Source organism: Colletotrichum scovillei (genome assembly GCF_011075155.1).
Source record: "Colletotrichum scovillei strain TJNH1 chromosome Unknown Contig00002, whole genome shotgun sequence".
NCBI classification, from domain to species: Eukaryota; Fungi; Ascomycota; class Sordariomycetes; order Glomerellales; family Glomerellaceae; genus Colletotrichum; species Colletotrichum scovillei.
In genome coordinates this window covers 1436963-1450119 of record NW_023336260.1, presented here as the reverse complement: position 1 = coordinate 1450119, position 13157 = coordinate 1436963, and the positions used below count along the sequence as shown (strand labels likewise).

At 55.4% G+C, this 13157-nt stretch overlaps 2 protein-coding genes across 2 annotated transcripts; one reads left to right on the top strand and one right to left on the bottom strand.

Annotated features, from left to right (window-relative positions):
• Positions 1-635: 635 nt before the first annotated feature.
• On the bottom strand, positions 636-2876 carry HER10_EVM0004048 (nicotinate phosphoribosyltransferase). Its single transcript, XM_035473706.1, has 3 exons — positions 2217-2876; positions 1053-2112; positions 636-984 (listed from the first exon to the last, which is right to left on the bottom strand). The coding sequence occupies exons 1-3, from the start codon at positions 2410-2412 to the stop codon at positions 852-854; spliced, it is 1389 nt and encodes a 462-aa protein (XP_035337097.1). The 5' UTR covers positions 2413-2876; the 3' UTR covers positions 636-851.
• A 666-nt stretch (positions 2877-3542) lies between these two features.
• On the top strand, positions 3543-6833 carry HER10_EVM0004732 (U3 small nucleolar RNA-associated protein). Its single transcript, XM_035474366.1, has 2 exons — positions 3543-4887; positions 4942-6833. Exons 1-2 carry the CDS (start codon positions 3594-3596, stop codon positions 6645-6647), a joined length of 3000 nt encoding a protein of 999 aa, XP_035337150.1. The 5' UTR covers positions 3543-3593; the 3' UTR covers positions 6648-6833.
• Positions 6834-13157: the final 6324 nt, after the last annotated feature.

The following is a 13157-nucleotide window of genomic DNA, read 5'->3' as shown; positions in this document are numbered from 1 at the left end:
GTTTATGTACCTTTTCTGTTGAAATGTTGGGATATTAGAAGCAGTCACGTCCGGCCGCAAGAACACTCGAATGAACAACCAAAAAAGGACAAAAAAGAAACAAGGGAGGGAGGGGGGATACTGACCTTATGATTCACGCCCGTATTCGGATTCGAACAGCGCGCCCCTCGTTTCCAGCACGGAAGTCATTGGAGTATTTCATTTACTATCGACTCTGCGTCAGAGTCTAACCACCCGGCCAAATGGCCGGATGGAGTGCTGGTGACAGATTCGACGTTGAATGGGTATAAGGAGTACCCTCCCACCCTCTTTGGGAGGAAGGAGGCACGTTGAGTTGGGCAGGTGCTGGTGGGGCTGCTCCCGGATGATGTTCACCTGCCTCAGGTATCCTGCCAAGGGACCTTCCTGGCCTTGAACACTCGCTCCTTGTAAAAAGGTATCTCGCCAGAGAGATCGATCCTACCTTAGATCCGGAAACCTAGAGCGGGAGGCACCAGTGCCATCCCTTCCCGCGCTGAAGCTCAAGATGCTCTTTCCTCTCACCTCAACTTCTCGCTTTGGATAGTACATCCTGTGCATGTCAGTGATAGGTAGGCACACATCTGACGGGGAAGGAAGAGATATCTGTCAATGCTGCTGGCCATATGCCACTGCTTCATCTATCCAATAGGTATCTCGCGAGGTCTACACCTGCTACCATCATTATCAATGCGTTCCTAATTCCACCATGCCTTCCCACCTGTGTCTCGTAATGCTCATTGAGGTGCTTTCTTGCAATAAATTCCTCCCTCCTTGGCTCTTGCATACTCTGTCGCCAGACGAGCTCTAAGTGGCACTCACCCCATACCTATCTATGCCTTGCTTTCGTCCTTGCCCCAACGCTGGGTCTCGTCGCCGCCCTTCCATTCCTTCTCGATGTACCCAAGCTCGCCCTTGACCTTGTTCACCGTCGCCTTGTCACCGGTGTTCTTGCCAATGTTGTCACTGTAGAAGCTTCGTTAGCACCTGACACCGAATTTGCAGTAAAAGAAGCAACAAGGAATGGAACTGACCTGATCTTGATAGCCGGGTTTCCGTTGGCGGAGCTCAGCTTGATAACAATATTCAGAGGCACCGACTTGGCACCCGTCTTCAAATGCTTGAAATCGTTCGTCAAAAACGTGCCAACACCAAACGTCGGCGTGAAGCCCGCCGCCTCCGAAATGGCCTGGTACTCCAAACACTTTTCAATATCAAGCGAATCGGAAAACACCATCGTCTTCTTGTCCTTGATCCCCTGGCTGTCGTAGTACGTCCGCAGCATCTTGACATAATCCGCCGGGTCGCCACTATCCTGACGCACGCCCTGGAACAGCTCAGCGTACGTCAACAGCCTGCTCCCATCCGCCGTCTTGAACTTGCTCTCGTCGCCATCGAGAGCGTGCACCGGCTGACTAAACGACCGCAAAAACTCCTGCGTGCCAAAGGTATCCGTCAGCGCGATGCCGAGCTTACCGCCGAAGCAGCCGACCCAGTACCGCAGCGCCAGCTCCGTCGCGGCCTTGTAATCGTTGTGAATGGCAGCGATGCCCATGAACCACTCGTGCGCGACGGTGCCGACGGGCGGGATCCCGAAGCGCATGGCGAGGTGCACGTTGCTCGTCCCCGTCAGCTTGCCCTTGAGGCCCTTCTTCTCCCCTTCCTTGCTCGCCTTGACGAGGCCGCGGAACACGAGGGCCTGGGTGTGGTAGTCGCGCCGGCGGCGGGTGCCAAACTCGGAAAAGGTGCAGCCGGCCTCGAGCAGGCGCATGCCCTTGGCGAAAGCCTGGTCCTCTTGGCCCTCGTAGCTCCAGTCCGTGTCCATGAAGCGGAAGTAGGCCTCGGAGGTGAGGGCGAGGAGAGGGATCTCGTAGAGGATGGTGTCGAGCCAGGCGCCCTTGATCTCGACGTGGAGGTCGCCAATGTCCGAGTCGGCGCCCGTGTCGTCGCCGACGGGGTGGAAGGTCGCGACGGCCTGCTCTCTCGGCCGCAGGCGGAATTCCTTGAGGAACTGGACGTATTCGTCGGTCAGGTAGGTGCAGTGGGTCTTGAGGAAGCGGTATTCTTCGTCGGAGAGGGAGATGTTGCCGAGCTCTGTTCAGGTGCCGCACGGGGTGAGTCAGTCACAGGTGTTTCGCGTCTCGATAGTCGTAGGTGGGGGTTTGGAGGGGCTTCTCTGTCTCTCTCTTTCGACTCACTTCGAATTTGCTCTTGGAGCCAGTTAAAGGCAGCTCTCGAGAGCTTCTTCTCGGGTGTGCGGTTTGTGAATGCGTAGGATACTGGGACGTCTTTGAAGTACTTGAAGACGGCGCATTGCATCGTCAGCTTGTAGAGATCAGTATCCAAGAAGGATATGACGCCCTCGGGGAAAGGCGACGAGCTGTTGAAATCCATGGTCGCGGATTGCAGTGGTGTGTGGTGCGTCGGTGGTGGGGGTTGGTAGTTGGATTTCGCGCAATCGCTGCAATATAGTCGTTGCGGTTGCAATGCGATGCAATTCAAGAAGAAAAAAGGGCTGAGTTGGTTGCAACGCAAGATTGGCAGAGAAAAAAAAAAAAGAGTAGGCGAGGTCGGAATGCGCGTGTCACAACGGCGCGATCGTGACAAAGCTCGGAGCAAGGAGGAGGAGGGGGAGGGGGAGGGGTTGTGTACTTGTGAAAGAGGAGGATGACGAATCTGTGGGACTTTTGGCAGCTGCTGCACGACACTCCTAAAACCAGCAAGCTTTCATGCCCAGGAATGTGACGGGACGGAAGCCGATTGATAAGGCACACTCATGGACTTACGCAGTATGTTTGCATTCACACTGTCAGATGGGCGAGCGGATGAGCAAGAGAGCAGGGGTTGCCAAAGTTCCCATGCGACTTTTAGTTGTCGCAGCTTCGACTCGGAGACAAGGAATGAGGGGCTGAGAAAAAGGGCCAAGGGATCCCTGAAAGTTGAACCATCAAGGTAAGGTAGTTGACTACCTAACTATTTGGCACATCTGCTGTGTTTACCATATTGAACATATTGGGTAATCTTTCATTACCATATTGACCAAGTACCAAATAATAGGTACGACACGAAACATATCCAAGTCGAGTTCAAAGCAAAGAGCGCAAGTACGACAACCATCGGAGTTGGCCGACGCATCAGTTTCGACCGGGTCCCGCGCTTCCCACGACTACATAGAACAAGCAGCAGCCATAGTTCCATTTTACTGGCGCGCAGTCATCACCTTAGCCTTTGCAGATGAAAAGGGTCCAGCCATGTTTGCAGCCAATGATGGATGCTCTTTGACGCTTTGGGGAAGTTTCTGAGCTGCCGTTGCGGCAAACGCCGTGGCTCAAGTAGACCTCGATGGACTTATGTAAGCGAGAGTATGACATAAGCAGCAACAGTCGCGCAGTCTTTGCAGAGTGAGGTACCTTACCTTGCACAAGGTTCCTTATGTACCTACAATCCATGGAGCGCATTCGCCTCTTTTCATAGGACAGGAGATGTTCTGGGAAGACGCTGAAGCAGCGTACAGAGTATTATTAGCATCATTAGGTACTTTGCAACCAACTCCTTCAGGAATCAAGACTCAAGAGATGCGACTTGGCGCATCAAGCACAGACCACACCTTAATTATTTTTTTGCATCCTCCGACCGCCGACAAAACTTTTTGGCAGCCGGATTTTTTTTATTTTTTTTGCCAAAGCAGGACGAGCAGAGGTCGCAGGAAAAAAAGAGACAAGCTGCACCACCCGCCAAACCTCGCCAGCCTCATCACCACCACGCCGAACCCCGCGAGCTTGCCTTCAACAGCTGCTCCTCGCGAGATCGATAGGGCCGATCGATACTGCTACCAATTGACCATCGAATCCCACGATCGCAAGGCCTCGAGGCCGTCCACGGTTCTTTTCGCAATGGACCTCCATCGCTGCCGCTTCGTCCCCTACCCGCCCTCCGCCATCAACGCCCTCGCCTTCTCCCACCCCTCCACCCGCTCAAAGGCCCAAGCGACCGCCTCCCGCCTCGCAGTCGGTCGCGCAAATGGCGACATTGAGATCTGGAACCCGCTAAGCGGCTCCTGGCTCCAGGAGACCGTCCTCCGCTCCGGCTCAGACCGCTCCGTTGACGGCCTCGTCTGGGCCAACGATCCCGACGCCAACTCGACCTCGCGTCTCTTCAGCATCGGATACACTTCCGCCGTTACGGAATGGGACCTCGAGACCGGCCGCCCCATGCGCCACGCCAGCGGCCAGCACGGCGACATCTGGTGCCTCGCTGCCCAGCCTCCCGCCTCTCCTTCCGATCCCGTCAAGCGCCTCGTCGCTGGTACCATTGACGGCATGCTGGCCATATACTCCATCGAAGACAACGACCTGCGCTTCCAGCGTATGCTTGTCAAGTCTCCTAGCAAGAAGGTCCAGATGGTCAGCGTTGCCTTCCAGTCGCGCCACATCGTTGTTGTGGGCTGCTCCAACTCCACCATCTGCGCCTACGATACGCGCAACGGTAACAAGGTGCGAACCATGACCCTCGGCGCCGACCTGGCGGGAGGCGCCAAGGATATCATTGTCTGGAGCGTCAAGGTTCTGCCTTCCGGGGATATTGTCTCGGCCGACTCGACCGGCCAGGTCTGTATCTGGGACGGCAAGACGTACACGCAGATGCAGCGCATCCAGAGCCACAAGCAGGACGTTCTCAGCCTTGCTACCAGTGCTGATGGCAGCGCCATCATGAGCGGTGGCATGGACCGTCGTACCGTTCTGTACAAGAAGACTTCTGGTGCTTCTGGCGCCCGATGGGGCAAGGTTTGGAGCAGAAAGTACCACGAGCACGACGTCAAGGCCATGGCTTCTTTCGAGAGCAACAAGATGAGCGTTGTTATTTCAGGAGGTATGATCTGCCATTCCCAAAATGCGTTACGCACTTGCTAACTAGCTTCCTCAGGCCCTGACGCTTCCCCCGTTGTCCTTCCTTTCAAGGAGCTCGGCCGCGAGAACCACAGAACCCTCTCTAGTCTCCCCCAGTCACCGCCTCTCACCAGCGCCCCGGCAGCGAGATTGGTCGTCGGTTGGTGGGACAGAGAAATTCACATCTGGAAGCTGCAAAAATCCTTTGACGGCCTCTACGGCGAGGACGGCGCCGAGGTCAACGCGGACGCGAACCTCGAGAACAACCGCAAGCTCCTCAAGACCATCCTCGTCAAGGGCGAGTCCAACATCACTTCGGCCGCAATCACCGCGGACGGTTCATTCCTCGTGGCCGCCACCGGCACCGACGTCAAGGCCTTCCACCTGCAGCACCAGAACCCCACAAAGCCCTCGGACGTCAAGCTCGCCTCCGTCGCCGTGCCCAAGACCTTCTCAAACGGTGCCAGCAAGATTATCCTGTCGCCGAACGGCAGCTACATCGCCGCCATCCAAAAGGGATCCAAGGTCCTCGTCGCCAAGGTCATCCGTGGCGACGACGACAACACCATCACCATCCAGAAGCCTCGCGTCGTCCGCCGCCTGGACCGCAAGACCTCCAAGCAGCAGCCCCAGGCCGGCCTCGGTAACTACGAGAGGACCATCACCCAGCTCGCCTTCTCGCCCGACAGCCGCATGCTCGCGGCGGCGGATCTGACCGGCTACATCGACACCTGGGTCCTCGGAACCCCGCAGGACACCACCTCAGACGAAGACGACGACGAAGCCGCGTCATCGGACTCTGACAGCGAGGACTCGTCAAACGAGGACGACACCTCCTCCTCAACCGAGAGCTGGATTCGTAACCCCCGCGCAGCACTCATCCCCAGACTCCCCGCGCCGCCCGTTGTGCTCTCCTTCTCAGAAGAGACCGTCGCCGCCACCGACGGCGCCCCGACGACAGACTACACACTCGTGGCCGTCACGACGGCGTGGCACATCCTCGCCTTCCACCCCGTCGCCGGCTCCCTCACCTCGTGGTCCCGCCGCAACCCCATCTCCAGACTCCCCGCCACCATCCGCGACACCCGCGACCTCGCAAAGGGCCTCCTCTGGCAAGGCCCCCGCATCTGGATCTACGGCGTCTCCTTCCTCTTCATGCTCGACCTCTCCCAGGACCTCGGCATCCCCTCAGGCTCAACGGACCAAGATCCCACCAACGCCCTCGTACCGCACGCGGCCGGCACAAAGCGCAAGCGCAGAGGCGGCCCCGAAAGCGGCGCCGGCGCCCGGATGGAAGTCGGCGCCATCGTCCCGCAGCAAGTCGACCGCTTCGTCGGCTCCAAGGCCGGCGGCAAGGAATGGCAGGACGACATTGAGAAGAATCCCGCCGCCAAGGACGAGGACGCCATGGATGTTGACGGCGCCGAGTCCAGCGACTCCGACGACGAGAACGAGCGGGAGAACGCTAGCGATAGCGAGGGCGGCGAGCTCGCGGCCCTGCGGAACCGGAACCGCGAGACGCAGACGGAGGCGGGCGCCGAGGGGAAGACGAGGTGGTGGTATACGTACAAGTACCGTCCCATCTTGGGTATAGCGCCCCTCGCTGGCGCTGATGCTGCGGGAGCCAGAGCCGATGGGGAGAAGGTTGAGACTCCCTCGCTCGAGGCTGTTCTTGTTGAGAGGCCTATTTGGGAGGTGGATCTCCCTGCGAGATACTTTGGTGCCAATGAGTGGGAGAGGTGAATGGGACTTTAGTCTCTGATTGAGGTACTTTGTGTCTAGTGGACGTTGAAAAAAACGGTGAAGAGATGGAATTAGGCTTGGAGGGGCGGACTAGGTTCCGTGGACGAAGGGGAGGTTAGAATAGGGCGTGTGAGCTACGAGGTGACTTGGAGTTACTACTTTTGGTCTGAAGATACTCAGTCAGGCAGTTGTTCGTTGCCCTACAACCATCTCCCGACCTCCTCGACGAGACTCCCGCCCAAGATTCCAAGTTTGGTCTGCACATGTCGCATTAGGTACCTATCTCGGTTCTCTTTCGGCGCTACTTGTTCCTAGGATCTGAAAAATCTTTCTTGTGTAAGGGGTACTCGAGGTAGACTTAAAAGTATAGCATCGAATGGATATAGATGGAACTTTTTATTTACTGTACATTTTTCCATATATTGCCTACGTCACTCACTTCGACTAGTCCTCGTGGGTTATTTTGGTCATTGCTGCTGCCTACTTCCTGCTTTTCCGGTACTCATATTCGTATTCACGTGAGTCTGACCAGACAGGATATTCCAACATGTTTCGTTGGATCTGTTTGGGCTTTCACATCTGCATGACTTTGGTCGACAGGTCAAGGGTATGTACGTATACACGGATACTTCAACTCTGCGGAAACGGAGAGAAGAAAAGAGCGTATGTAAGACGAACGCGAAGGACGTACGAGGTTGTCCGACTAGTGGGTGCGTGAAGTAGGTAAGCAGGAAGTCAAATCGGCCGCGCAATGCCTTCGTTGTCAACATGTCTTGGCAGCGAGGCAGTGACCAGATTGGACAGTACTGTACGGTATAAGCTTACGAGCTTAGCATGGATCTAACATAGACTGCCAAGCCAAAGACTCGTCAGACAACTACACGAATACACATATTTTTTTTTTTTTTGGTGAACTAGTTGCTCTATTGGTTGAGCTGTTGTATACACTTATCTTCTCTTCGCTTCTACTCAGGTTGCCCTCCTTCATGTATCTGTTCATAGAGATGGAACACAGACACACAAGCCAACTTTAGTTTGCATGATCTCTAATGTTGGATTCACAAGTCTTTTGACAGACAAAGAGCGCGGGGAAATCAAGGAATTGAATTTCTAGTAATTACGTGCCAAAACACCAAATACTAAACACCACACCCACACGCATCAAACATCACAATATCGAGATGGCGTGTCCGCGTAAACATAGATGCACGTCACAACACCAACGTAGATAAATCAACACATCAAGTCACCACACCACGCCCACAGAAACCTCTATGCTAGTCTCCACGAATACCTGCCCCATCAGACATAGATATCCGAAACCTCCCTCACCTTCCCCTTCGCGCCGGGAAGCCAATCCACATCACCCATCATCGGAAAATGGGCACCACCACCTACTTCCCAAAACACCAACCGAGAGAAAAGCTTGTCTCGCACATCCGTAAATCGCCCACATCGCCTGCTTCGCCTAACGACAAACGAGGAAACCTTTACATTACCCATGCCGTACAGCCGGTGTCGTCTACCATCTAATATCTTTTTGCTGTCAACCTAGCAAGGCTACCTACCCAACCACGCTTAGGACCAGGACCAGGACAAGGACCCCCGTTTTGCCCGTTCCCATCTCGGCGTCGCCTACATAACCGTGCGACCTTACGGATATTCGTCCCTCCACCTCCTAGCCTGCCTGCCTGCCTCTACTCTCTCCACCCTTCGTGACGTGGGGTGTAGTAGCGAGACGAGAAACGAGTGCCCCTAGCATTAGGCCAGCCCAACACGAGAGCGAGGTGGAAGTATCCGTACTTCCTACTCCATACTCCGTAGCCCATATGATGTAGGTATCCGTATCCGTAGACGCTAGGCCAAGAGGGCCCGAGTATGTGCCAGGGTAGAGTAGCGAGAAGGTACGTGATGGCTTCACTCTCGGCTCATCTTCCTCCCGTACCGCGCGTCTAAGTCTCTAGAGAAGCAGAGCTTACACCGGAGTAAGTGCTCGCGTACCCGCCTGCTAGGTAAACACACCGGCCGGCTTGTAAGACGGATAAACGGTAAGGCTGTTCGGGTCCATCAGTTACTCGACCAAGCCTGCTGACTTGGCCACCTAGAGCCATCAAGAAGCTCACAAGCGAGGCCATCGAGAACACCTAGAGAAGCCAGCATATGGGTTGATCGCCGGCACGCCTTGGACTTCGATCTCAGCTACTAGCTGCTCGATACTCGCCAGCAAAGCGTCACCCAGAGTCCTTGGTCTGTCCCAAAAGCAAACGACAAACCCAATTTCCCTTGCTCTCCCACATCCTACATGCCATCCGGTATTGAAAGCCAAAACTTACGTTATCAACGCCACGGGTATCGGGATCGAGGACACACCAGATGGAGCCAAAGCCGCGTAGCCCGGCACCAAGTCAAAGCTAGAAACCAGAAACCAAACCAGGCTTACGTAGTTTAAGCTTGAACCTCGCCGTCGAGGCCAACCCTGTTGGGGAGTGTGAAAGTCTCTCCCTCCCTCTGTCTCCATCCGTTCACGCCATCGCTGTCATACGTCGGCCACTCGACCAACCTTGACGCCTTGATAGCCTCGCTTCTTGCCGTGTCTCTCTAACCCCCGCCAGCCGGAGTCTACTCCTGCGTCCAGCGTCCTCGGATCATGAACTCCACGAAGCCTGAAGGGGATATGACGATGGACAGGATAGATCATAGCGGCGACAGTCCGACAGGCAAGGGCAAGAGGGCCGTAGGAGTCAGGACAAGGCACCGAGAAAGGAAGACAGACTTCGGTCTTCCTCCACGTTCCCCCACGACCCGTTGCCCAAGAGTGTGCGTCATCCTCAAATCTCAAAACACCACATCACTCTGCCCGTGACACGAGGCTTGTGTACGACTTACACGCGAAAGCCGCGCTGGACCGGACCACGCTGCTGCAGTGCTGACATTGACAAGAAGCAAGAGTCAGGCGCAAAGAAAGAGCCTCACTCAATTTGACGTTGCTGTCGTCGGCCCTCTAACACGGGGGCGAGGGGGATGGAGGGTCCAATATCCGCTTGGCGTCGTGGCCTGAGTGGGTTCTCATTCTTCCTCCAACAAAGTCCCCCCGAGCCCCGAACGGCACCGCCGTCCCGTACGAATACAGAGACATACTCTCAAAGTCTCTCGGTAAAGGACCAGATGTAATATACGCCCAACCCCCGGACGAGGCCACGGGTAACTAACCTATCAACCAGCTTCAATTAGCATATTCGGCAAGATCAAAAACAAAAGACCGGATGAAAAAGAACCGGGGCTCTGGATAGAAGTTGGCCCAGATATCCCACCGGGATTCGTTGTATTGCTCGGCCCAGGGCACCCTTCTTTGTCCAAAGAGACCAATACCTTAATATCTCACCTGCGGACAAGAGCGAGCAAGGCGATTGAGAGAGGTTTAGAGGGCGGGCATCGAATGACACTAGCCCAAATTGTCTAGACGGTCGTCGTCCTTCTCGAGTCTGATCTGCATCCATGGGGGGGACGGCGAGGGACGGAAGGGGGTCCAGGGTACGCGCGTCCCGCTCGAGGTTTCTTTTGGCCGCCCCCCCTCCCTTGTGTACAAACGGCGATGGACCGGGTCAGACCACGCAAGTAGCCCCGGGAGCCTGGGTAGCAGGGCCGAGAGAAACACAGAGCAGTTCGACGACAACGGCATCTGCAGACAGAGCTTTGTCTCGCCGCCTATTCCTCTCGTCGAGTCACAGAGAGTGACTGGCCGATAAGTGATGTGGCTTGACTATCCCGAGGCTGGTTTATCCGGAAAGGATCTGAAGCGCGGCTAACGTGTAATTGCGACTGCAAAAGGGCACCCGGAAACTTGGGGGCGGGGCGCCTGCGGGCAGCGGTGAAGGGAGACGAAAAGGCAACGAAGATTCAGAGGCACGAAACCTTGGACGAATCAATGGTTCGTCATCTCGACATTTGGGATCATGGCCAACCCGGTTTCACAGGTCGAGGGAAGGGGCAAAATGGGGGCCAAGAGGACGATCGAATACGCAGCCCGGGGCGGAGTCCAATATGATTTGAATGTGCTGGAACTCAGAGTGCTGGAAGCAAACGACACGTCTTGTGAGAGCATGAGTCGCGATCTTGCACACTCGTGACAAGGCCGGGTTGATGGGCAGGATGCTGGGAAGAGGGATTCGTAGCCCTTCTCATTTTGAAGTTCGCGTAAATCGGAGTCCGGCTCTCTCAGTCGGGATGAGGACGATCCAATCAGGTCCCCGGTTCCATCGGGCTATGCCGACTCTAGACCAGGTACAACTCGATGCCTGTGTCTTCACAGGGTCGGGAGGGCCATAAGAGACTTTCGATGTCGTTAGCACTCGTTCGTCCCATTATGGAATGAAGTGCCTTCGTCGTGCAACCTTCCCGCTGGCGGCACATTACAACAGCCTATTCAACTGGGTGTTTCGACTGAGACGTTTCGTTTCCATGTCTTGAAAGAAGGTCGCCCATCTGAGCAACTGAAAGCATTCCGCACACATTCAATTCCTCAAAACACCAACCAGCCCGAACGAAAATATGAAAGGTCCGACCTCTGCAGACGGGAGGTGGGAGAAGTGTAATTGGCCGGTCACGATGCAAGCCCCCTTGGCAACTCTGCCGAAAGCCGACGTGGACTGATGGAATGAGAGGTTTCTTGAGCCCCAGGAAGCTTTGGTACCTGTAGGTAAACTGGCAGTCCAGTAATAAGGTGTTTCCGTGCCCACCCCTCGCTGGAAGCTCTGGTGTTTTGCTCTCTAATTTGTGAATAAGGCATTATGGAGAATTGCAGAGTCGCTTGTCTGCGACCTTGTGGGAAGTTGTGGCAGTTCGAGACGAAAGGAGTGCAGTCTGATGTGGGGTGGCAACGGGTTTGGGAACAACACGCAAGCCACCATTGGAGCGCCGATGTGAGACAAGGTGGATGACGCGTCACTGAGCCGCTAAGGCCCACGCCCCCAGGGTCATGGGGGTGTCGACGCATCGGGCACGCACCCAGAAGTTGTGTGCCAAAGAAAGCCATCGTGGATGTCGATCAGGTCCTCTGTTCCAGGCTCTGGGGAGTTTAACCTGGAGAACGGGTCCCCAAGAAGGGCGACCGTGAGATTTGGAATCGTCGGGACGCAAACCGCAACAGATATCGATATCCTTGCTGCTGTTGGTGATAGTATCAATATGCCCAGCCGGGGAAGTGCCAAGGTTCGAGCATGGCCAGAATGGCAAGAATCGGGCTTGATGGCGCCGAGCGGATACAATTTGCGGCGTACGGAGTCACGGACGCCATTTGGGCTTCTGCTCTAGCACGTCGCCCGTTGACTCGTCATCCATCTGCCTGAGGATGATTGTCTTCATCAAGATGCCGTCTGAGGAATACCAACTCGCTTGGTTCGTCTCATCAAAGTCAATCAATTCTTCCAGCCTGTGCGAGTGAAGTTAATGGGGCGAGACGTTGGCACGCCGCAGACAATAGCAGCAGTCTGTACCGCTGTAGGCCTGTGACCATTTGAGTTTGCGAGAACGATTGACGAGCCCACCTGTTTACGCAAGCACACGTAACAGACAGGAGGATTTGACGTGGGATCAGACCTGGATCGGGCGAGGATCTCTTAGGATTGGAGAGTCTATCAATCATGGTTCAGGGCGGCCGCTAGAAGATTTCGGGAAGACCTGGCCCGCCGAAGAAGCTCCAAGAGGTTGTCGTCTACGAAGTTTGTCCGAAAGATGGGCATCGATAAGGTAATACGGCTTGCGGCCTACAGACGAGGCTACAGTCGTTCATCAGGTCAACCATCTTGCCTCCGACGTGCACCATTCGTACGAGTCGAGCCCGTGAGAACAGGAACCACATGCGGGGATCGGGGGAAACGTGGCCAGCTAAATTGGATAGGCGAAGTGCCCTTCGTAGAGACCGGGACCAGGAGGGGAAAACGAGGCTGAGTGGGAGGCGAATCGGGCAGAACCTTGAGGCCGGGGTGTTTCTGACAACTGGGAGGACCCAAATACATCCGACTTCTCGAGCGCGTACCTGACTGAAATAGAGTGCGGATAGTCGTCAAGCCCCTGCGGCGCCTTTGCCGATGGGAGCCAAAGACCAATAAGGAGCTTGGGTGGAAGAAAAAAGAGTACGAATTAAAGGTGCCGCACTCTATTGAAGCTTTTCTTTCTGGTTTTGCTGGAATTGAGTCGTCGTCGCCATGGGGTGGGGGGGCCTGGGGGGTTTCTAGATGGCACTAGCCACAGGCGAGAATTCGAGGTCAAGGACGACGACGAGACGGGACCAGGTCGATTAACCCAAATGGACAACCTAGCTGCCCAGGTTCTCGAGACAAAGTTTTAGGGGTCCAGAAGGCCGAGAGAGACGCGAAAGGAGCGAGGCGAGATGGTGTGCCGCAGCCGGCGACGAACCAGTCATCCAGTAAGAAATTGGCATTACGATGCAAGTAGGCGATACTGGAGCAAACTCCCCTTATCACGGGATACTAAGTACTGGTTTGGCGTTTG

Bases quoted from the DNA above. Each gene is read 5' to 3' on its own strand.
- HER10_EVM0004732 (XM_035474366.1), top strand. From the start codon at position 3,594: ATGCGACTTGGCGCATCAAGCACAGACCACACCTTAATTATTTTTTTG. The intron at 4,888-4,941 runs GTATGATCTGCC...TAGCTTCCTCAG, and splicing joins GAGCGTTGTTATTTCAGGAG to GCCCTGACGCTTCCCCCGTT.
- HER10_EVM0004048 (XM_035473706.1), bottom strand. From the start codon at position 2,412: ATGGATTTCAACAGCTCGTCGCCTTTCCCCGAGGGCGTCATATCCTTC. The intron at 2,113-2,216 runs GTGAGTCGAAAG...GCACCTGAACAG, and splicing joins GCTCCAAGAGCAAATTCGAA to AGCTCGGCAACATCTCCCTC. The intron at 985-1,052 runs GTCAGTTCCATT...AAGCTTCTACAG, and splicing joins AACCCGGCTATCAAGATCAG to TGACAACATTGGCAAGAACA.